Source organism: Pezoporus occidentalis, unplaced genomic scaffold (genome assembly GCF_034315485.1).
Source record: "Pezoporus occidentalis ecotype Australia unplaced genomic scaffold, CSIRO_AGI_Poc_V1 ctg29, whole genome shotgun sequence".
Lineage (NCBI taxonomy): Eukaryota > Metazoa > Chordata > Aves > Psittaciformes > Psittacidae > Pezoporus > Pezoporus occidentalis.
The window spans coordinates 3,063,792-3,089,121 of record NW_026914829.1 but is presented as its reverse complement, the minus strand read 5'-3'; the positions used below and the strand labels follow the sequence as shown (position 1 = coordinate 3,089,121).

Sequence of the window (25,330 nt, the reverse complement as noted above, 5' to 3'; positions counted from 1 at the left end):
AGGAGTTAAGGCTTAAATAAGGATAAATGGCTTTTGTCTGTTCATATTGATCTCTGACTGGGTCCATATATTCTGTGGCACTAATCCCCAACTGCAAGATCAAGAATGATAGACCTTTTTCTTTTTTTTCTTTTTTTTTTGTTTTCTCTTCAGTCTGTCATCCAAAATGCTAATGTAGCTTTTGCTAATTGCTTTTTGCTAATGTTTGCCTTGCCAGCTCTCCCAGTAATGTTGAGTAGGGTGATTCTTAGTTCTGTCTCTTTTCTGCCCAAAGCCTTCTGGCATTTCCAGCCTGTCAGAAATGAAATGCTGTGTCCTTATTTCCACCCCAGCACCTCCTCTGTCAGCCCAGTTCTTGCAGTCTGTCTGCCTCTCCTTTTTATCTCAACCCTTCTTCCTTCAGCTCCTGATGCAATACAAAGTAATATGACACGAACACCTCTGTGAGATGCCCTGTGTGTATTCTGCCTTCTTAATGTTGCACAAGTGTGCTTTCCTTTTCTCTCATTTTCAAGGGTGTATTAATTCAGAATGCTGTTGATGTGCTCAAAAACGAGGATATATTTGCTGTCTTTAACTGTTTGTTCATACTTTTTTCAGACTGCTAAAGTTGTTTTCTTCACACTTTGAGTTGCCAATTTGTCACTAAGTGTGAAATAGGTGCTTGTGTTCCTGAAAGCAGATGCTTCAAATTCAGGTTTAGAAAGTCCAATTTTTATGCCATGTGTTTGAAAATGTGACTTTTAAAAAACAAAACTTTATCAGAAAACTGCCTTGCTCTTGGTATTGCTCATTTGCAGCTCTGCTTGCAGCCTCTCATGACAAGCGGCCTGTACCTGTTTTAAAGTGAGTAGAGAAATGCCCTGCCCTCTGCTCACCTGACTGGCTCTAGTGTCTTTTGGCAGCTTTTTAAAAAGACTGTTGGGGGTGGGTTTTGTGTGTGTTTGCATGGGGGGGGTTGGGGTGGGGTGGGGGGTAGTTTTGTTTCGTTTAAGTTATTTTTTTGTCTTTTCACAGGAAAAGCTCTGTGCTATTTTATCTAGGGGAGACAAGATAGGTTGGAGCAGCAGTATCTATGCTGATCTCTATGCACGACTACACATGGCTCAGTTGTTTGGAGGCCTGGTGGCCTTGGCATCTCAGCCTATGAAGACCAGAGATCAGTGTCTGAGCTTGCATCATTAATCAAACGTCACTTCTTGTCATCATTAAATAAGAGGGGGATTTACTAGAGGGAAGACTTCAAGTGCCTTCCTAAAGCTCCATTGTTTTACATCTGGGCTAGGTAAAATACATCTCCTTGTCCCATCTGCCCCTGTTGTACAGCCTGGTGGCTAGTAGCGCAGCTGCAGCAGGCAGCAGAGCTCCAGGTTTCATCTGGGGTGAGTTAGCAGTTCTCATGAATGTGCTGCTAATGGCCTGCCACTTCTCACTATGGAAAATTAAGTGCAAAAGGATGAAGGAGAGTGACATTTCTTTCAAGATATGCCTCAGTGCATTTGTGTACAGACTATGAGGCTTGCTGCTGCTCTTTGTGGGAAGCCCCAGCAGCTCTCTGTACTCATCCTCTGTTTACCTGCAAACAGCATTTAAAATCTTTTGCTTGCATGAAACAATTATTATGACAAAATAGGTGAATCAGAAAGTTACAGAAACCCAATGCTGCCATGACAAAGACATGGTAATGCTTGCTTCATGGAATTTGAGTGGAGGTGTTGACTCTGTTGCAGTGGATGGGTGGGGAAGGGCATGCTGGTTTGAAGTCGGAAAAACTAATTTTCCATTGGTTGGATAATCCCTTCGAAGTCTGTTTTCTGAGCACCAGGGTGAGATCCTATCTTTATTAATGCCTTTGTAGCGCTTGTGTTTGAGCAGGATGGGTATCAGCAGATGACTAGCCATGGCAAATGCAAAAGTTGTTTCTATACCCAGTCACTGATCGATAGCTGTGAAGTGGAACCATTTAAATCTGTGCTAATATTCAGCACTTGGGATTTATTCTAGAAGATTTATGATGGAACTTTAGAAATACAGAAATACAGTGGCAATATTCACTCAGACTATCAGACAAATTGCAGTATTCACAGTCCATTAAGTCCACCAGTAAAAATTCACTGTCACCAGAGTGGAAAAACAAAGCCCTGCAATATACAGCTGTTACTTTTTGATATGGTAAACCTAGCTGTATTCAGGACATAAAAATTGCAAGCCACTCTGGTTATACAAATCTCTTCCAAATGCAGTATATGTTGCCTCACTGTTTTCAAATCTCGGCAAGAAACAGCTAGCAATTCTCTGCCTTATATTTGCTGTCTTGTTACAGACAGCTGGGTTTGATCTAGATCACTGGCTCAGGCCAAAGCAGAGAAAATTATGATGTTGTAGCATCTAGGTTTTTGAAAAGGGAGAATTTTTCTTTTTTTTTTTTTTTTTTTTTTTAATCTGTGGAGGATGCAGCATAGGTACTACATAACTTTTTGAGTGTTTTTAACCAAAAAGAACAATTTTGATGCCATACAAATTGAAGAGAGGGGGAGTATTTAGTCACCTCCATAGACATCTGAAGCTGATTCAACTGTCAATAATGGCTATGTAAATTTTTTCCTATTGGAAAATCAAAATGCGTATTTGCTGTTGTTTTTTCACTTGCAGTGCTTACGCACACAATTTTCCCCCCTTAAAAGTGAAGTAGAAAGGAGGAGAATATTTTTGCCTTTATACCTCTCAGCTGAAAACAGGCATTGGAAAGTGAATGAGGCATGAGAAGGAACTAACGTGGTTGCTTTGTCATTTTCAGCCTGCGTACAGTGGGGTTTCTGTCTTTGATGGGCTTGTGGAAAGAACAGAAGGGTAAATTGCTTGTCACCATATTATCTGTCAATATATAATTTGTCAACATATAATCTGAGGCAGCCTCTGGAGAAATACGTACATGCTTTGTGGTTGCATTCATAATGAATTCAATGAAATGCATATACCTTGTATAAAGGCAGGACAGTTTAGCCATAAGACTAAGCTAATTGAAAAGATCTCTCTAATTTTAGGATGAATTTCTCATGAGCTGAAAGGGGCTCTATGTCAAAAACATATCACAGTGCTGGTGTGGAAAGCCCTGAAGCCCCTGGTATTGATGATACTCAGTTGCTTTGCCAATTCTCTTGTGTTACAGCAGAGGTTGCAACACCCCTTGGAGCTCCAAGCCACTTTCCCCACCTGTCCCTGCCTGCTGTCTGTAATTTAGCTGCTCCTCATGAAGTTCATGTAATTAAAATTACATTTGGGAGGAACAAAGAGGGAAGTCAGGTAATTCAGTTTGACTGGCAACCTCGGCTGGACTTTGCTTAGCACACTGGTTTAAATGTCTGTTCCTAAAATGCAACTTTTACCAATAAATAAAATCAGATAAGTAGCTAAGTATGACACATAAGATACTAGAGAAGCAGAGACACCAGGTGTAATGGCGGGGGGGGGGGGGGGAACCAACCTGAATTTCTCACACACTCTGCTTCTACATTGCAACATACAACACATGGCAGGAGTTTATATGCTGTAAGCCAACAGGCATGGGCACCCCAAACGCTGCCTATCATACAAGAGCTTTTAATATAAGGGTGCAGAGATCCATGATGGGATTCTCATTCTGCTCTTCATAAGCCTCAAGCCAGAGCAGAAAAAAGTGTTTTAATCCTGGAAGAGTTAGTCCTTGAAAACTACAGCTCCTCAAAGAGAGTAGGTTTCTGGAACTGCTCAACATGCTGTTTGCTCACCATGGTTTTGGTTGGGTTTTTGTTGTTTTGTTTTGTTTTTTTTTTGTTATTGTTGTTTGGGTTTTTTTTAGCTTTAAATATAGTTCCCAAATGATAAAGTTGAAATTCTTCAAGTGTAAGATACATCAATGTGAGCTGATCAAAACTGCCCTTGCCACAGTCTCTCTCTTCCTTTGCTGTATGTTCCCAGCCTGTTCTTTGCACAAAGCTGAGTGTTCTTCTGACTTAGCAGTGAGCCAAATTGGCAAAAATAGACTCCTAAACTGCTGACCATGCATCCTTTCTTGTAGTATATGTTGTGTTGATTCAGCATTCAAAGCCCCTAAAATAAAAACCTTGTCTCTCTTTGTGTTTTTCATACTGGTTTGGTTTCCCACAGGATCAAGCTTGATCTTATTCCAGTGCTGCAGCCAATGCACAGGAGACCTTGCAGAAGATGAGGCAAAAAACCAGCAGTACTTAAGAGTTTTTTTTTTCAGTAGAAGCCTGCAACTTGAGAGGTTTAGGCTGAAGAGTGGCTTAGGGTAGCCAAAAGTGACATGAAGCTTTCTGAAAGGTGGTCCAGCTGCAAAAAAAAAAAGCTGTGCTCAGCTGCAAAAACACTGGCAAAGAAGGGGAGTTTCAGGGCTACACAGTCTTCTTTACTGATTGCAACGGCATTGAGTTCAGTTTCTGACACAGTGGTGTAAGTCTAATTTAACTGACTGTCTAGCAGTCTAAGCTTAAACTGAAAGTGTAGCTTCAGAGTCTAAAACCATTAGGGTGGGTATATGCAGTCCTAAGTGACACTAGTTCAAATCAACTTTTGAGGAAGGTAAGGGCTTTTCTACTCAATGCTGTATGTGGTACAGTTCTCCAATTCTCAGCTCCCAGTTTCAGTGCCTAACATTGTGTGAGATCTAATTTATTGCTGACAGTGATATTTGTATGGCTATTCCCCAGGGGAAATCATGGCCTGTAAAGGTGCAAAAGCTGCAGTGGCCCATTTCCTTTAGATGTGACTCTGATTTTTACATATTTTTCATTCTGTTTCTGCTGTGGTTCACATCGCAATATTCTTGTCCTGGCATGTTATATTGTTGAGTTATCTCATGCTGCAGTTTTCGTGGCAGGAATGCATGAGTTTGATCTCTTAAGATTTTAGTTCCTCTCCTACAGTGTGTGTCTGGAAATATGATTAATTGCTGAAGTTGGACTTAAAATATTAAGTAGTACAGGAGATAGGTGTAAATATTCAAACAGGCGCACCTAAGACTAAATTACTAAAAGCATGGTATGCCATGCTTGCTGTACTGATTGGTTCCAGAGGGACTGCTTAGGTGCTAAGGGTTTTTGAAGCATGCAACCATGTTTACTCTCTGTAACTAAATAAGAGACTTAGAGGCCAAACTTGAAATGTGAAGGGATTTGAAAGCTTTTTTATATAGATGTATAAATAAAAACATGAATCTATGGCCATAGGGAAGCAGAGAAAGAAAGGTGGAGCAATATTTTAGGCATTACTGGGTGATACTTACTGAGCCTGTCTTAAACAGTTTGTTACAACTATGAGCGCTTTAATTAAGTGGAATTTATCCCAGTGCTGAGGGCTTCTGTAAAAGCCTTTACTCCACACACGACCTATTTCAGGTTTCTGTGAAAGGCAGAAATTTGGCATAACTGGTGAGGTTCTGCCCCAGACACAAATCCTTGATGAAAATCCCAGTTATAACTTTCAGCCACTGGATGTCCTCAGTTTCAAAGGTCTGCAAAGGTTGATCAACTGGAAAGCCACATGTTGTTGACAGTTTGCCGAGCATTGCGTAAAAATATTCCGTGTGTATTGGGTATTGCCAAACTCCAAGCTTACCACCCATAAAGCAGTGGAATCAGTTTCACTTCTCAGGGTAATTAAACTCCTCCTGGATGCAGAACATGTATTTAATCTGCTCCTTTCTTAATCTCTCTCTCCTTTTTTGATGACTTAGCTTTAATTTATGTAAGAGCTTGCTTTGCAGGACTCCCACATTCCTAAACACAGAGAAGTTCACTACATTTCTTTTTTTTTTTTCCAGTGCTTTCTTTGCTGGAGTTTATTGCAGTTTTTACTGTTGATTCTGCCTGCAGCTTGGTTTTCCAAGTTCCTATGAATTCCCAAGGACACATCCTTCTGCTCTCAGGAGTCCTGATTTGATCCCACAAAGACTTTGTCAGTGTTAGGTAATCACATCATGTGCATAGCTACACCTGCCTAGAGAGCATCACTTTGCTTTTCCTCAGAAGGCTTGATTTTTCCTGCTGCTCATGAGCCATTGCCACCCACCTTTCCTTTGCTGCAGGCTGCCCTGACTGCACCATCATGGAGAGCATTTCTCAGCCCGATCTCCCCCTGCAGCTAATGCTCTCATCCATCCTCCTTGCTGTTGCAGCTCTAATGGCATCATCCTCATTGCCAAACATTCCTGTCTTCTGATTATGATTTGACATTGCTTGTCAGACACTCCAACAACTTATAAAAATCTGAGCTGGCAGAGAGAATGGCAAAGGGCTGTCTGCAGCCACACATGGATTTCATGTTTGTTCACAGAATGTGGAAAACATGTTCATGAAAATGTGTTGTGCTTTTTTGTTTGTTTGTTTGTTTTTTATTTTTTTTTACAGTCTGAACTTTCAAGGAAAACAAATTCTCTTCTTCTAGCTTTCTGCCTTTTCATTTCTCTAATTTAAGCTGCTGCTAAGCCACTTTGTCTTTCCAACAAGGGGCAGCTTGTGCTTTGTAAACACTTGTTAGAAATCGTGAAAGCAGGTTTTGCCAGAGGACAAATTCAGTAGAAAAATTAAGGGTAGACTTCTTTCCCTCATAAAGGAAACTCATCTTCTGGTGTAAATAGCCATACTTACACTAGATATGTGTACTTCATTTACCAGCGTGGTACTTTCATTCCTAACACACTGATGCATGAGGCACATCTCCAGCAGGAATCAGCCTCTGTAGCTGATGAAGTCTCCTAAGGCGACTGGGAACAGGTGTTTATTTATCTGCTTGCTAACATCTCTTTTCAGTGGCTCAGCATTGGCTAAGTGCTTAAGGAAGAGATGGACATGTTGTCTTTCCACACACAGCTCTGCAGGATTGGTAGATACTCATGGAAACTCACGCCCTGTGCATCCCATTGTGCCTGCTGTGGAATGGGAGGCGTGCCCAGGTGGGCAGAAACCTGGGATGCTCCTGTTTGGACTCTGAATCCTGGGATTTGCTCCTAGCTCAGTAACCATGCTGTTTTCCAAACTCTGAACCAAACCTAACATTCAGGTGAGCTGGGCGAAAGATTTGGAAGATGGGAGGACAGTGAGAATCACCATGGGTTGATCTGGATGATACAATGCTTGTCACAATGTTGTTACCTTAACCTCAAGTATGTACGGATATTTCTGTAACCGGGAAAGTAGCAGGGTGTGATAGGGGCAGACTGCTTTGCAGACACAGTGAGGAGCTAAGAGAGGCTTCAGAAGAGGACATCTGTTGCAGGAATCCTCCCATCCTGGAGGTGCTGTCAGCCCAGAAGCCAGCCATGGTTGACTGGTAATGAACTCTTTCTGCTCCTTGTGCAAGACTAACCAGGCTGCGGGAGCACATTAAATACAGTGTTCCTGCCCTAGAAACTGTGATACTGCTGTAGAAGTTGCTTCCATTAGGGTGATGATGCTGATGGTGGATCTAATTTATCATCTGTCAGAAAATTCAGCTTCTAAACTGCTTAGGAACTGGTGACAGCCTGTGGTCTGCTCAGTCTTTGCTGTCTGGGAGGAGACTTATCTTTTTCTGTCATTCTGAAGGGTATTGTGGTCCACACTAACAGTGGTGGCAAATAAAGATGAGGAAGAAATGAGTCTGGAGTCCAACATCTATGTTCTGAATTCGGATGCTGCAGCTTCCCCCTGGTGCTCATGGTCATCCCTGGAGAGCTGAACTTCATTGAGATTTTGGGGGTTTTACCTATTCTTTCTTCTCATGGCTTTTGAAGAGCCCTGTAGAAAATGTGGGGTGCTGCTTTTAGTTATTCCAAAACTGGAGATTTGACTTGGAGTGCTGAAAAGAGTTTAAAGGCTTTGCAAGCAGCAAACCATAGATCTGCAGCAAACCCTAGATCTAGAGCAAACAGAGGATTTTGCTTTCTCGGTACAAAAGCCCAGATGCAGCTTAAACTAAAATCAGTAATAGATCTGCATCCATTTACAGATACATCTGCATTCATGTAGGCTGGGAAACCATATCCCCGTGAGCACATTTTCCTTTTTTTTACTCAGGCTCGCTGCAAATACATCTGCTCATCCACTGGGCAATGCTCGGCCCCTTCTAGGAATGAGCTGGGGCCATTTTTTTGTTGCTGGATGCCAAGAGGAGGACTGACAAGACAGATGGAATCTGCTGAACTGTTACACAGCTTGTTAGAGAAGTACAGGGCCCTTTAAAGCTCAGGGTGCAGCCAGGATTTACCTCTTGAGAAATGGCAGCAGTCCCCAAAGTAAATAGCATGTATGGGCAACAAATCTGACCCAAAATAAGCAGCGTGGATGCAGCCTGTAAGGCCGAACTGAAAATAAACTGGGGTTTTTTTTTTGGCTTATAATATGGGACAAGCTGAGCAAATGTATTGTGATTCTCTCCTGTTTGATGCTCTGTGTCCCAGATCACTGACTCCAGCCTCTCCAGGCTACGAGTCATATGCCTTTATTCCCTATATAGAGAAAATTCCTGCTGTGTTAACAACAGACCTGTGAGGAATTTCAGTTTTGCCTCATCTGGTTAATGAGCTGGAGTCTTGCTCTGGCTAGTGCTTGCAGGCAGCCCACTGGAAGGGCTTTTTTGCTCCAGCACTCTGCTGGTGAGAGGTCCCTGCAGCAGAGGGTATCCCATGACCTGGGGCATGTCCCAGCTGCAGGATCATGCTTAGACCCTGCTGTTGAGAAGGGCCCTGGGACATGCCCCTGGATGTCACCTGCTGCTGGAAACCTGGTTCTCAGGGTGGCAGCCCCCACTGCCATCAGCAGACCCACATCATCCCCTCACCCAGGGAGGAATTGCTGATGTCCACCTTGGGGTGCAGTGTTGGTGGTTGCTTTGGGGTCTGTGCCACTGGAGACTGCTCCCATCTTTGGCTGCCCTCCTACCTTTCACTCCTCCTCTGCTGCTGCCTCCTCTGACGTGTGTCCCTTGTTTCACCCCACATCATGCCCAGCCCTCGGTAGAAGCAGCCCACTTCTCCCTCTGCTCCAGCACGGACACCCAGGTCCTCCAGCCACTCTTGGGGGACATGTGGGCAGCATGATGCAGATCTGACTGAGTCCATGGAGGATTTGGGGGATTTTTAGCTGCTAAACCTTAGGGTTGTTAGGTGCATATGCTGCTGAGCCCATGTGAACCGAGTTTATTTTTTCAGAGGAATCTTGGACAAGTTTCATGGCTGTGGCAGCAAAAGGCACACGGGTGACAAGAGGCTGAGCTCTCTGCTTAGTGGCCCTTTCTGCTAAAAGGACTCTTCTTGTTTCTTCCAAAGGAAATGATCAGAGTAACAAAATTACTGTGTGTCTTTCCAAGGTACAGCAGAGCATACTTTCTGGTGTGTTCTTAAAACCAGCTGGTTGCTTTAGCTGAAACTTTCTTAAAAATCCCTGAGCCTAAGTCAGGCATGTTAAGCAGAAAATTATCCTGACAGTTGGAGTCCGGGGAAGTTGCAAGTAGAAACTAGATCTCACAAAAGGAAGTACCGGGCCAGCAAATGATGGAGATTATCAGCTCTTCCCATCATTCCTGATGACAGAAGGAGAATAGGTGCCCTTCTGCTTCCTAGGGAGGTTTCCAAATGTAAAGAAAAGGGCTTTGTTTGTGGTCTAGGGGGGGGATTTCAGCTGAGGAAAGTTAGCAGGGAAACAAAGATAGGAAACCTGCAGCAGTTGGGCATTGTGTGTGAGAAAAGCTGCCTATTTGCTATTCAGAGTGTGTTTCCAGGAGCTAGAAAAGGCAAAATGCTTTTATTTTTTACTTAATTTGTAGCTGTTCTGTTCTCTCAACTTCCCTTCTTTTCAGCTTGTAGCCACAAGATTAATCCAGAATATAACGTAGAGCTTTCCGCCTTCTAGAAAATAAATCTCATGATCTCACGTGAGTCTTGTGAGGAGACAGACAGAGAGGAAGAGGGAGAAAAAAGGATGGAGGAAAACTGCATCATCCAGCCAGATCTGCATTAGGCCCAACATCTTTATCCTGGTATCAGATTTCTGATGAGATTTTGCTTGAGGGCAGCTTGTCCTTCCTGCTGGAAGAGACTGTTTGCCATAGGATGAGCATACCTGTGTTGGGAAAGTTGGGGGAAAAGCAATATGTAGGAAAGGGGATCCTGGGTGGGCTCTGTTTCTCTGGGGGAGCCCATGTCCCAGCAGCATTTCCACCTGAGAGTAACTCCATCTGTATGGATTCTAAACCTGAAAGCACTGATGTATCTCAGTGGCCTAAACCAAGTGAGTTCATGACAAGGGGTGGGATTTCAGGTGGATGAGAAATCAATCTGTGCCATGAGCCTGTGCGCAGCAGGAGGTGTGGATGCAGGAGGCTGCAGAATTACAAGCTGCTGCTTGCCAACTGTGTGGTTGCAATGAGCATGCTGAAGCAAACTGGGATTCCCTTTCGCCCTTGTCTGCCCTCCTGTTAGGTTGGACCACTGCAGGGTGTCTGGATGAAGTGCTAAAACCTGGAAATAATGAAAATTCTGAATAAGACATCCAGGCTCAAGATCTGTGTTTGTATGCTGGCTGAAGAATTAGAGGGCATTCATAATGAAAGCTAAGCAGTATCCACAGTGGGTGATGGTACTTCCGTGTGAGGATTCCCACGGATGGGCAAGACCAGATATATATTGCACAGCTGGTCTCAGCTGGAAGAAGCCTGTTTTGGGGGTTTGTGTCCAACAGAATCACCACACCACATTGCTTTCTGGTCCATACATTTTCCAGTGTTTGCAGACATCTCAGATCTTTCAAATTACTTTCAATAGTCTCTTCAAACACCAAACAATCTTAACTGAGGGCATTGGTACCTGGTGAGATGTCTTCTCATAGAAAGACCAAAGGTAGGATAATGTAGACTAGTTCAGTTGGAAGAGACCTAGAGTGGTCATTAGTCTGAGTGCTGGACTGGTAGAAGTTCCTTGCAGTTGGTAGTTCACTAAAGGCATGCCAGGGTCATGCTCCAGCCCATTTTGCTTTCCATTCACTTCTTTTGTGGGCCTGCGGAGCTTCAGAGGTGCCTGCATGAACATCCCTCTTCACCACAGTACATCTGTTTGCCAAGTGTTTACTTGACCTAAATTCTTTTGAAAACCATCATTTGTGACAAGTAGTGCAGCCTTTACAGAACTGGGTAGTTGCTTAATAAATGCTGTGACCTGGACACAGAGGCTCTGCCATTTTGTTATCAACAGGATAGGCAGTTATTTTTCAATTTCATTTATTTCATAGTGTTAGCTGCGTTCTTAAACTATATTTTTTTTCTAACTAGAAGATTGAGCTGTGACATGAATGTCCTGGATTTCCTGGATTGGTAGTTTACATTTTGGTCCTCGGCATAGCATCTCTTCGGAAAGGTATTCAATTCTAAAGACAGTGGTGCTTCTCACTGAATAGTTACATCACAGTTGGTAACCCACTGGATTCAGGTGTCTGCTTTTAACACCAATTGTTACTGTGATACAAAGGCAGAAAAATTATTTTACCTGATGCAGCTGCTGGCTGCCATTATTATGTTTGCCATTCCAAATGAATTCCAGGTCTATTTCCTGTAATAAGTAACTTTCACAGTTTGTCAGCTCCTCTTGCTCAAAGGAGAAATATCTGAAATTTTCTCATTCTTTTTTTTCCTGAAGATCAGTATTAATTTTCCAACACAGTATTTTTTAACTTGAGAAAAAACATCACTGAAGTACAATTAACATGCATTATAAGAACTAAATAAATAAATCAGTGGAAAATAGACTCAACATTCAACTTGCATGGAATGACAAGTGGGGGATTGTATATGTATGTAATTGTAGATAAGACCCCATTTGACTATTCTAAGGACGTTAAAGTTCCCTTCCAGCTAAGATGAAAGAAAGAAGGAAATTAGGAGTCACATGGGGAAAAAAAAATGGAAAAAATTATGAGCTAGTCAAAATATTTTTCATTGTTGCCAAATTCATGCTAGCTGCAGTGCTCTAGCTGCTTTAACCTCCCAATGCTAAAACGTTCTCCAGGTCCATCAATCAGTACATGAAATGATGGGCTGTAAGGATGCTCCTGATGCAAGTTCTTGACATGCAGAGTGATGCTCCTCACTGCTGCCCTTGCACCCTGCACCAGCCCAGCTTCCTGAACAAAGATAGTGTCTTCTGCCCCTTGTGATGCTGAATGCAACCTGGCTCAGAATCTGCCAGAAGCCTGGGGTCTCTCATCAACTGGAGTATAAAGATCATGAAATGGCATGAAATGAAGGTGTGGCTTAATGCCTACCAAAATCCGCGGTCTGGGCTGAGGCAGGGTGACCTGCCTCATGCCGTTATCTGCCTTTTCATTTCATGCCAAATCCAGCAGCGTGGCTGTCTGTTGGCCATGGGAAATAGAGCACGCAGTCAAGTGGTGTTTAGCTACATCGTGATGCTGATTTGAAAAAATAAACACAGACCTGAATTCATGTCTCTGCTCGTTCTCTTTACAGTGGCTGGAGAAGCAAAATTTGCTGAGAGGTTGCATCTGGTTGCACTGGACCAGCTGAAAACAGCAAAAACCTGGACAAATTGTTGGGGCTCAGAATCTATCCACCAGCTGTAGATGGCCAGCCCAGCAACTGAGAGGGGAACAAGCGAAAAATCCATCCCAGCCACCAGAATATCTCTTCTTACCTGCCAGAACCCACCGCTTTGTTATTTATAATGGCCAAAGAAGACGAGGGATGTCAGCCCTTGAAAGTTGGTGTGAGATAAGGAACCATTGGACAAAATGCAACCAGATATTACTGGCCACTCCTTGCAAGCCAAACTGAAGCAAATAGGATTAAATCAGAGTAATACTTCATGTGATTACAGCTCACTGTGTTTGAATAAAAGCTGACGTTATCGTGAGTGATTTGTTTGGGGGTGGGGGTGGAGAGGAGAAGAGATGCTACAGCTTTTGCTCACAGTGATTGCTATTTATAGCACTGTAAAAACACAGGGAATGTGTTAAATGCACACGCCACTCAAGTTTTGTATTACGGCTGTAATAATTCATTGTAACTCTTAGATGTGCCTTAATATTAATCATATGTTAATGTTATTTTGTATCACTTATTTCAGACAAAAACCCCAATTTTGTAGATATGGCACTTGTGACAATGTAACCATAATTTGTAACAGTATTTGCAGCTCTGCAATCGATAGGGGAAGAGTTTATAGTCACATCTACCTGCTGCTTTTACAGCCCCCTTCTGAACAATTTGAATAGTAACTGAAGAGTGAGTGTGACCGGAGTCCTCAGCCAGCAGAACTGACAAAAGAGAAGTATGTCAGTGCTAATTAATCCAGCACCCTGCCTGGCCTGGCTCTCAGCACCTCCGCAGGCTTGCACTATGGTTGCTGTGGGTTCAGTACTGTTCCCATTTAATTTGTTCAGAGAGGGTGAGTAACTACTCTTACAGCAGCAATCAAGTGGTGGTTAGATTATTATCCCCAAAGTCAGTCCTGTTGCCTCTAGTACTCTTCGTATCCTGCTTGTTTTGCCTCGGCTTCCCTGTGCTCTGTAACTGCATCTCTTTGTCTCTAATGAGGCTCAGGAAATCTGACTGGGGGAGGGAAGAAGTCCCGAATGCAGAAGAGGCTTCAGGAACTTGGCCTGCTTTGCTTTTATTATTATTTACTGTATTTTTCCTAGAGTAAATTTAACTGGGTTTTGCACTATGAGCTTTATGAACTACTTAAACTATGCTGATGCAAAATATTTTTCCATCCATTCTCTTTTTTTTTCTCTCCCCCACACTGTACTTTACTGTTAAGTTCTGATTATTCTGAATGTTCCTTCTTCTTCTGTAGCAGAACTAACCTCCTCCTCACTCACCCAAACCCATGTATATTCTTGCTTTAGGGCTTTTAGTAAAAATCTCAACTTAAAACTTGGTGGTGTTTGCTTGAACTGCATTTTGACAAGCCAGAAAGCAATTATGTCTGAGCTGCGCTGAGGAGAGAGAGCTGCAGGCTGACCTTGCTTGTGCTTTTTTCAAACAATAACTTCCATGAATACTCCTGAGATCACCCCTGCCTTATCTGTAATTTACATTTCATTGTCTGGGTTCCTTAAAAGTCACATAAACCTAATTTGTTGTTCAGGATCACATAGATGATGGTATCTAGAAAGAGAAATTCAAGAGTGGTAGTAACTGAAGGATGGCTGTTTGTTCGATAGACTGTAAGACATTATTTTTTAGGTCACCACCTACCTCCTGAATTTCAACTATGATGTGACTATATGTGGAACTGGTACTGTCACTGTTGTTCCCAACAGAGAGCCCTGGAAGGACTGACCTTCATCAGGTTCATCAGGGCGATCCCTTGCACGCAGCACATCCCTGCTGGCAATCCCGTGCAGGAGAGCTTCTCCAGCTGTATGTGTGCTGTGAATTACTGAGGTGCAACCTTTGCTTAAATACACCTTAACACTGTTTAACAGGGACAACAGTGACTGCCACAAAACCTGATGTGGGTGGCCTGATTGCAGTGTGAATGGCTGAAAGAAATGGGAACTGTGGTATCACAGTGAGAGCAGACTATCACCTCTTCCCTGCTAAAGCAGAGTTGGTAGAAGTCTGTCCTTGTCCCAAAGAAAGTGGCCTATCAGGAAAGAAGCACAAGGCTACTCTCTACACTCCTTCACTGCCCTCACAAGAGGTAGTGGCATTACTCTTTTTACAGATTTCATACAGCTCAAAGGCTTCTGGCATTGCTGGGAGAGACTTAAACATAATATTAATTTGTCCCAAGGAACTAAAATTCAGCCAATCAATGCATAAAAGTACTAAAGTACTGAAATACTTTTAGAATTACTAAAAGGGGAGGAGGGGGAATAGAAATTGAAAGATCTAAACAACAAAGCTCAATAAAAAAATAAAGGCAAACCCGACCTATCAAATGGCAGTTTGGAGACAGGTAATCCCCCGCAGAACTGGGAGAGCATCAGACCTTATTTCCTTCTGCATGTTAGCCACACTTTGGCTCTCCAAGGAAATGTGTAAGGCAGCAGGGCTGCTGCTGTCAGAGAGGACAATACTTCTACTTGTGGGAGAGAGCTGTCCCAGGTAAGAGGAGTGTCATGTATGTGTTAGTCTGAGCCCTGGCAATTTGCTGTCCTCTGCTTGCTTGCACCTACTCCTGCATGCCTGGTTATAGCTTCCAGTTACTCTATTGTATCTCAGTTCTCTTTTCCTGCCCCCTTTCAAAGACTTCTCCTGCCAAAATTTGTCCTGACTTGAGGTCACTTTTCTGGCCACACAATACAGAGTTGGTCTCTTCTACGATTAGGGAAGGTGTTTTTATTGTTGCCATTTCTTAGTGCAGCAGAACAATATAGGCTAGTAACTCATTACACAGATTATAGCTGAACAGGTTTACTTGCTCAGGATGCTTTTTACTGTGAGAATACTAGTTCCTCAACAAAGGCTGTTGCCTTTTGGCCTCCTTGCTGCCTATTTCTGTACCATAGCCTCGGGCTATATCTTCCCAGGGATTTTATCAAGAGACTCTGTGACAGTATCTGTTCATCTCACAGGAAAGGAAAAGGCTCTTCATCCTTATATCCAGTGTCAGTTTGTGAAGATAGATCTTATAAATAAGTATTAAGCTCTCTTGCTGTCACTCTGTCCCCTGGATTCCCTGACACTCATGAGAAACATGCAAATAGTTTGCCTCATCCAACATTAAAGTTCACAGACTCACCCAATAGTCACTGACACCTTCCCGTTACTGTCTAGACTTGTCACAGTGAGACATAGTCATGACACACGTGACAGCATCTGCAGAAGTGACACCTCATGCCAAACTTCATGTCTGTGAGATGCAAGAAGGGCTCAAACTGTTTACAAGCCTCTGAGTCAGATCAGGATGCTGGCATGTGAAATCATCTCTGTGGGGAGGGTATGCTGGGCATTTCTCCCAAGCAGCACAGAGGATGGTGGGACAGAGAGCACCACAAGCTGGCATGAAATCCCTCCAAAGAAGCCACTGCCAGAGCTCCTGCCTGGTGTGAGACTTAGCTGTGGGACAACATGGATGCTTCCAGCTGAGCAGAAGGTGCATAGGAAGTCCTGAAGTTCCACTCAAAAGCCTGTTCTTAAGAGCTGGAGCTCAGGAGTCAACCCATTCATCCTCTAAATGCAACTAAGCAAGTCAATTGTTCTTCAATTTCAAATGCTTTGGTGCCACCCGATCCCGATGTAGTTCCATATAGGAATGCATGTCCTATGTACACTGGGGGCAGTCAACCACAGCTCTCCTTTGTGCATGTGCCCTGCTGCATGGCTCCCCTGCAGTCCCACTTCTCGAGAGGGTTCCCTAGGAATAAAGGCACTGAGGAGCTGCAATGGTCACTGAATTTAGGGAGGCAATCTCGGTAGCAGATCTCTGTTGGGCTCTGCTGAGAGCCCTGTGTTCCTTGTGTCTGGTTCAAGACTTCCTGTGTCAGAGCTGCCATGAGAAGCTTGATTTTCTGAACCTATCCCTTCTGTTTGCCTTCAGAGAGAACCAGCAGCTGGAAGAAGTGCTGGCCACTGGCTAGAACCCTCTAAGAGTCATGGAGATGGTCCTCCTCATCTCCACTACTAGGGTCTGCCAGCCAGCCTCCTGGATCCCTGCCTTTGCCAAGCTCTGTGCCAGCGCTCAACATATTTGTTTGGTTTTCTCCTGTCTTGGAGTTACCTAATGCCCCAGTTACCTGGGGCAGGGAAGGCCCATTCCTTCCAAGCACATGTGAACACATTTATGAATGTTCCATTGGTGCTTCAGGAGCTGTGGGAGTCTTTCCCTCAAAACATTGCAGATATCTAAAAAACCCCGAACCTCCAAGCCCTGCCTTGGGTAATGATCTTCCCTTCCAGTGCAGGATGGAAACAGCCAATCACAGCTTTCATTTTGCATGTGCTAGAAACACATCCTATACTTGCAGTGGATGAAAATGACATTGAAAACCCAGTCCTCTGAGGTAAAATGCTGACACTTCTCTCCAACACACATTTTAGTCATGATGTGGTCAAAAGCCAGATCATTTTCTGTGGCTTTTATAGAAAACCAGTTTGCTGGTTATCAGGTCAGCGATATTTACGGCTCTTTCCCCATGGGTTCGCAGATTTATTTACATACTTTATTTAGGCACGTTGGGAAGTTTCACCTGTTTTTTTTTTTTTGTAATTACTGGATATATTGATTGAAGGAAGAAGCTACTGGTACTTAAAAGAAGATGATAACATTTTTAAAGTTTCTTGTTTTGAAGGTCAGCAAAGAGTAACAGTACACGAGCTCCTAAAATGTCCTTTTAAAAACCAAACACCAGTCAGATCACTGCAATTCCCACACAAATTAAACAAGTGTAGCTTGCAAGATTTATCAGCTGATTTAAGAAACAGCAACAAATGCATTGAAAATATGTAAGATTAGGTGGTGTCAGTACCTCGCAGGGATTGAAGAACACAATGACTACAATAATCTCTCCCTATTCCTGTGCATGCAACCAGCCATAATTATGCAAGAAATTAGCAGTATTCGGAGAGCAGCTCTGATGCTCAGTGCCTGCTTTCAGAAGTATTTTATGTCACTGCGTGGATTACAAAATTGCTGTTATGCAACCAGAAGGACGAGCGCCTCCGAGACCGTGTTTTGTCGCCGAGGCTCCGCACGCTGCCCCGCTCACAGAGGTACGAGGAGCAGGGCTCCTGGAGCCAGTAGGCACAGACGGAGAGAGAGCTGCCTGCCGGTGTGTTTACCTTCGCTCACCCTTCTGACCTTACAATCAGCCCTTTTGAAAGTGGATTTAGAAAAAACAAACAACAACTTAACTCAGAAAGCCTTGAGGAGAGTGTATGGATTTTTTTTGTATGCCACAGCAATGTAGCTTGAGAGGAAAACACCATCCACGGCCATGGTACCTAGACAGCATTCCGTACATTTTATTACTTTACTTTCCAGCTGGAGTTGCGTTCCAGCAACTGAAGGGAACGCATTAGTGTAGCCTGCACACACTCGCGCTCGGTGAGATGTTTGCGAGCATCTCAGGTAAGGAGCAGCGGTTCTAGAAGCTGAAGATACCCTTCACGGCATCCCCAGTCATTTCGTATCCTCTCACACCGCCTGTCCCAGAGCAGACCCCGCACCACGGCCCGCACCGGCGGCAAACCCGGCCAGGGGAGAGGCGCAGGGAGCCCCCCCGGCGTGGTGCGGCTGAGCGGAGCGCGCTGCCCTCGGGTGTGCCCGTGCCCCTCCAGCCCGGGCAAACCCCGTGCCGCTCGGAGCGCCTTTCCCCGTGGCACGAAGTTACACGGACGCCCGGCCCGGCCCGGCCCGAGGAGGCGCCGCTGTGGGTACGGGTGACCGGCCGCCTTCCCACGCGCCCCGGGGCCGGGGCCGGGGCTGGGTCCGGGCCCGGGGCGGGGCGGCAGGGCCCGGCCCCGCTGATGTCAGCCGGGACGGGGGAGGAGGGGAGGGGAGAGAGGCACGACGGCGGAGCGGCTGCCGGGTTCCGGGTCAGGCGCGGGAAGGCGCGGCGGCCGCCAGCAGCGCTGCGCCCGACGCCCCGCGATGCGGCTGCGGGCAGGGCAGCGGCCCGCCGAGGAGCAGTAGGGGGGCGCCCCCCGCCCCGCCGCGCTCCGGCTCCTGCCTATTGTTCTCCCGGGGCCGCCGCGCTCGCCTGGGGCCGCTTCCCGCCGCCGCCCGCGGCGCGCTGGATGCGGGTTGGCGCCGGCGGCTTCCCGGGACCCGCGCTGCTCGGCGGCGGAGCGGGCAGCGGCTCCTGCGGCCGGCGGGGAGGAGCGGGCGGCGGAGAGCGGCGGTGCCGCCCGCCCCGCAGCCCCCGGTGGCCCGGCCTGCCCCCCCGCCTGACGGGGCGATGTTCCACTGCATCCCGCTGTGGCGGTGCAACCGCCATGTGGAGTCCATCGACAAGCGGCACTGCTCGCTGGCCGCCGTGCCCGAGGAGATCTACCGCTACAGCCGCAGCCTGGAGGAGCTCCTGCTGGACGCCAACCAGCTCCGCGAGCTGCCCAAGGTGAGCGGGCAGCGGGGCCCGGCCCCAGCCCGGCGTCGCCGCCGCACGGGATGGGGGACGCAGGTGAGCGGCCCCGGCAGGTGCCCGCCGAGCTCCCCGGCCCGGCGCCGGTAGGATGAGGTGACGCCGCGCCCGCCCCGCAGCTGCGGTGAGGGGCTCCTGGACGCGCGGCGCGGCTGGGACCGTCCGCCTGCGGTAATAATCGCGGGGGTTAAAGCAAGGGCCGGAGTCTCGCGTTAGCGTTTGTCATTTCACCGTAGATAGGTGGTAAATGAACTTTCACGGGCAAAAACAGGAGCTCCGCATCTGGCCGGAGGAAAAGTAGTGTTCGAAGGGCAGAGGGCAGAGGGCCGGAGTCATAGGATGTGAATGTATGTTGTGATTAACATTCACGTCATTGGAATTGCATGACCTTGGAGGGTATTAAACCCTCCCCCTCTTTCCCCTTTCGATAGATGCTGTCTGCTCTGTACATGGGAAAACCAAAAGCCTCTAGCAGGTAACAGCATTCCTGTTCCTGCCTTCCATTCTTGGAAACTTTGTCACACAGAACACGAGAGACAAATAAACTTTTTCTTTCTCTCTGTGTAAGTCCTGCACAGTTGTCAGTGTTTTGCTTCTTGCATGAAACGTGTAGCCGGGTTTTTGTGCGTAGTACTCTTTTGCTTGTTCTCCTCTTGAAAGGAGAATTCACTTTCAGTTCAGCGTGGTTTTGAGATACGGAGGTGGTACTCACCAGCATGACTTGCTGGCTGGCACTTGCTGGCTTTGATAGAGGAGCTCCATCCCAGCGATTCCACTAAGGCACTGCTCGCCTCCATGGATACAGCACGAGTGGGAGGTGTGCTTGACTTCTGACTTGATGAACCACTGGCATTTTTCAGTGTTTCCTCTTTAAACTTTGGTCACCTCAAAAGCCTTTGTGAGTAGTGGCTAGTAGAGTTTGACACTGGAGGGAAAGTGTTACCTGGGAGTTGCACCTTTAAAGTGTGTGAACTCTTCTCACAAACTTGGAATCCAGGAATCTAAACTCACTAGCCAGAAAGATTTTTCAAAAGCACCTTTGTTTCCACCTGAATCAAAGTTGGTCTGTTCATACCAAAGCTTACATGTCTTACTAAGTTCACTCACATAAACTGTGCTTTCACTCTGCATAGTGAGAGTAATCATGGTGGAACAGTTTTCCTATAGACAGTAGTGAAGATGTTCAGTTGAACTGATGTATTAAATTTGGCTTTTTCTTCTGGAAAACCTGGGTGCAGGTTTTCATCTTGTTGTGACTGAGCTCTTTATCCTTCTGAAGTAGAGCAAAACTGGTTTACATAGCCTCCGTGTGGGTGCTGTTTTTACTTCCAGTAGTTTCTGCTGGCTTTGTGCACAGACCAGACTCAGAAGTCTCTTTGTACTAGACTTTTCTTAGTGTTGGCTTTCAGGCTCATACAGTTCTTATTGCAGGGGTATTGAATGCGCTTGTGACTGAAATCCTGTTGAGACCTATGGCTCTCTGTTTGGGTTTGTTTTTTAATAATAAATCTACTTAATACCATAAACTGTTGGCTGTTTGCAGAAGTAAAGATGATGTCCCTTGTTCATGGTACTATATGGTGTCTATTTCTGTAAATAGAGTGCAACTATTCATTGTTTCTCCTCTTCCTTGAACTGTAATACATAAAGTCACCTTGTTTTGTGCTGTGATGGCTAAAAAGACCACTTGTTCACGTTACTTGCATATTAAGTCATGTATGTGTAAAAAATATCTGAGGGGGTAATAAAAGAAAGGGCAGACCGGGCTCCTTGGCACTGCAGTGGAATCAAGCAAAAGTTGAACTTAGAAGATTTGTTTTCTTTTGTACGTGGATCAGATTACAGGAGTGCCTAAATATACTGTAGGAAGATGTTTGTGGGTTTTTAGCTGGACTGGGAGGAATCTGATGAAATACAACTGCAGAAACATACTTGTAGTATCTGTTCTGAGTACTTTGTGCCTTGTCAGCAATGCAGGAAGGCATTTTTATTAGGGCTTCCTGTGCGGACCTATGAACTTTCCTTGTCAGTTCCTTATTAATGGTTTCTGATAAATGGAATATAGTGCCATCGTCTCAGATAAAGTGTTGAATTTAGGGTTTTCTGGTACATACAGCTGCAGTCCTGGATGTGAAACTAATCTGTTGAAGGTGGAAATGGGTAGGAAGAGTCCTGTTTGACATTTCTACAAGCAAATAGTTTTAAAAGTTCAGCTATAGGAATCTGGCTCAGGAGCATAGCAGAAGATCTCTCTGTGGAAGGTAGTTACAGTGTGCTGTTCATTCCCCTCTATATAAAAAGGTAGTGCTGATGCAAAGTACAGAAAGCTGGGGTACAGCATACCTCTTGCAGAGAAAACACAAGGGAAATCATTAGGGCGTATAATTAACAAACTGTTTAGGTCAGCATAGATCTTAGTGGTCGTTACGCCCTTAATCTAATGTAACGTATTATATTAGTCTTACCTCCATTAAGTTTCTTCTCTATGTGCATAAAGGCAGTAACACAAAGTCAAACTATTTATTGGCTTGGTTCAGGCCTAAGCAAGTTGGGACACTTGTTTAACTCTTGGTGTCTGGTTAGTTAGATTATTTTCCCATACTTGATGAAGTCCTCCATGCCGATTCCTGGTGAATCATCTGTGGGCTGCACTGATGCCATGATATATCCCATAACAATGATAAGGTGTTCACGTCACTGGGATGGTTGTGATCCTCCTTAGAAAATTTCTGTTGTAAAAGTGAAGAATCACCCCAAAGACTCTGTGAGGTGCAGCAGAAGTTGCTGTAATTGGATGGACAAGGAAAACCCCAACTCTACTGCTCTTTGTTCTACGTGCTGGTAGATGAGACCTCATCATCCCAGTGTGGGCAGGTGTGGTCTGAAAGGGCTATTACAGCAGGCTGAAGGTCTTGTAATACTTCTCTGAGACCAAGCACATACAGGTTAGTTCTTTTCCCAGCTTTGCCATGTGGCAACTCTGTGGCAGCGATCATGCCTTTATCTCTGGACGTCTGCTTTCCTTCCAGTTGCACATTTTTTTTTCTTCCTTTCAAATCTAAAGCTTTCTGAGGCAGATGCTTGTCAGCAAGTGTCATGATGGAGTACACAGACTTGCTGTCTTTCTCTCAAGTTGAAACTTGGGGAAGCTTGTGTTGGATACACATGCTTACCCCCTCTTCCCTGTTTCTCCCTGCCCCCCTTTCTCTTAAGTAGCAATGAAAGGTGTTCTTTGGTAGTTTTGCTCCAATACACCTGTGGAAGAATACATGCTAATACACCCTAAAACCTGTGTTTTGAGGTACAGAAGTAGTCTTAGGCATTGTTTAATCTACAGTCTTTGCTAGGGTACTTAAAACTGCTGTTGTTCTGGAGGACAGTAGAGCATGGCATATGTTAGGGTGTTACTTGAACAAACACACACAGAAGTCCCCTCAAAAGATGGAATACAACTTAAAGAATTGCTGTAGCACCTCAGTGGGGAAGGACTGGCAGAAAGACCCAGCAGCATTGCTGCGTTGCATGTTCTGAGAGTCATGTGAAGTACCCTGAGGAACAAGAAATGCACTTGAATTATTTTGAAAGAATTACTTTGTTGGTTTTATTTTTGTGTTGGCTGATCAAAAGTATGGCAGAATTCTTCACCTTTTTTTCCAAGGGAAGAAGGATAGGAAGGATTTATCTGGAAAACATCTGAAATGTCCAAGAAGCAGAGGGAGATGTCTTTGCCCCTATTATTTCCACTCCTCCCCTTGTTTGCTGTCATAAGTATTAACGCCTGTGTGCACCTGGAAAACAGTTCTGTTTCTCTGACCCCCCTTTCCCTACAAATACCTTCCCCCCCTCCCCCCCAAGCTATACCTGTCAACCTGTCAGGTTAATAATTTATATTTGTACAGTATCTTAGATTTTTTTTTGTATCATTTTGCTACTGCACAGGGATCCTTTTGTTTTCCCATGTCAATACACCAGTTCTTTCCCATCTCCTTAACTGCTCAGCTGGATTCCTTGATCCCTTCTTCCCTCCCTTCCCCAGTTATGTGATGGAGAACTAATGTTGACAGTGACTTTTCTCTGTTGTTACCGCTGTTGTCTTGGACTCTTTCCCCTGTGTGTTCATACTTTCCCATTCTCCCCCGTCCTGACATCCCAGGATCTTGCTTCCTCTGGCTTAAAGTGTTCTGTCTGTGCTTCTGATTCTTTGCTTCCTCTTGTGTCCCTTCTGTGCCGGATTCTTGACGGCCCTTGCAAACACTTTTTTCCTTTTCTGTTCTTTGTACTCTGCTCTTTCCCATTCCTTTCTGCTGCCTCCCAGGTTTCCTTTTCTGCTCTTGCCCTTCCTGTCTGATAAGCCAGCCTGGTGGGATGTGCTGGAGGAGCAGGCTCTGTACTATTAAGCTGTTAGTGGTTTTCCACGATATTGAGGTCTCTCTTAGCCATTCTTGGCAGATGAGGCTGTTTTCCCACAGAACAGCAATTTCTAGCTGTCAGCATGCTTCTCACCGCTTCTGCTTTACAAGACAAATTAAAGAGCTGCACCCTTCAGTCTCAAAATGAAGGGCTTTGTATAGGGCCAGTGGTAGAGTGTGGCTCTTAACTTGCATAAATAATTAATTCTCCTGTGTTGGATCCTGAGTGCCTTCTGTTAAATATTTAGTGTATCTGATTTGATTGGAAAAAAAATACAGTATTTGGCCACCAGTGCGCACAGAGTGGCTTAAAAATGTAGCTTGTGGGGTTTTTTTTTCTAAACCTGGACTGTTTTTATTTTCCTTAGGAGTGAAAACTTGAGGGCTTTTTCAATTCAAGCTGTAATGTGTAGTATACCATTTGCTACATGTCAAAAACTGTACTCAACCAAAGAGTAGGCTTTCTGGCAAATTGCTTTGATAGAAGAAAATAACACATTCTGCACGATGCATTTCAATAGCTTCTCTAATGAAAAGAATAAGATAAAAATAAAATGCTTTCAATTCTATAGATCGCTCTGTAGTTGCTGAAATGTTGTTTCCTACTCTGCACATTAGAATTTAAGGGCCAATACACCCTGTCAACTTAATTTCCCTGTACATGGAATTTGCAGTACAAAACTGGATCTCGGTGTACTTTTTTTTTTCCACTGGTAAGAAAATAAAAATACCTTACGAACCTTTGAGTACAATATTATATTTTGGCATTTATATTAAGTCCCTAGCATTCATTGCATTGGTGAATGATGGAAGTAGTTCTGACTCTCGTTCTGCTGCTGTTTTTCTTGCTGCTGCTCAGTTGTTTTACTCAAAGGATAAAGACCACTTTCCCATGAGACTTTTTGCAGATGTTGTTTATGTGCAAACACCAGTGACAAAAAGAAAAACCCTTACCAAATTTTTCTGTATGGACTTAGTTTAGTTTAAGAGACTGCTCAACTCTTTCTTCTTTTGGGAATGATTTTTCTGCAGTGTTTGTAAACCTAATCTGATGCAATTCTGAATCATTTCACTTCTGTGTTTGAGTTTACAGATTGTACCTGTCATGTGTAATTTTTCTTCTTGGTGTTACATGCTAAAGCTTCTCTGTAGAGTTGATTGATGTGAGACCCTTTTCCCAACAGGCCTGGTAAACCATGGCCTCCTCCTGTGCCCCATTTACCGTGCTGGACAAGTGGATGGTGTGGTGATGCTGCTTGGCATTTGGCTTAAGCACTGTCTATCTCTTTATTATGTGTGGTGTTGAAATCCAGGGTGCTGTTATCACAACAAAATCTTGTGAAAGCTCCTTAAGAAAAAGTCCTTTTGTTCTTCCCATACCACACCTCTTTCTCAGGAAAAAACCCAAACCAAACATTTTAGACTAAATTTCACTGTCTTACCGTAGTTTCTCCCATTATGCAGTCATAAACCTGAAAGATTCTTGCTTGGTCAGTGGCCAGTAATCTGCTGTGGAAGGAGATTTTATCATGCTGTACCTCTCTTTAAATTTGTGCTTACAGGTTGTAACCATTCCTCCTTCGGATGTAAACATCTAGAAGCTTTATTTTGTTTTTTAAAGTGTATAGATCTCATCGGGGTCACAGGGACATGGTGGGATATCTCATGTGACTGGAGTGCTGCCATGGATGAATACATGGCTCTTTACAAGACCAGGAAGGTGAGGATTGGGAGTTGAGAGCAGCAGGGATGTGTCAAGCTTTGCCTTGGGATGGATGATGGGCTGGTTGAGAGCAGGCTGGGATTAGTGGGTGACGTTGTTTTGGGTGTCTGCTGTAAACT

General features: G+C 44.7%; 1 protein-coding gene across 1 annotated transcript in view; it reads left to right on the top strand.

Annotated features, from left to right (window-relative positions):
- The first annotated feature begins 18,803 nt into the window (after positions 1–18,803).
- Positions 18,804–25,330, top strand: part of LRRC1 (leucine rich repeat containing 1) — a 71,204-nt gene continuing 64,677 nt past the window's right edge. Inside the window, exon 1 of the mRNA XM_062626164.1 lies at positions 18,804–19,055. Coding sequence (XP_062482148.1) covers positions 18,897–19,055 — 159 coding nt within the window. The 5' untranslated portion in view covers positions 18,804–18,896. The remainder of the gene's footprint in view (positions 19,056–25,330) is intronic.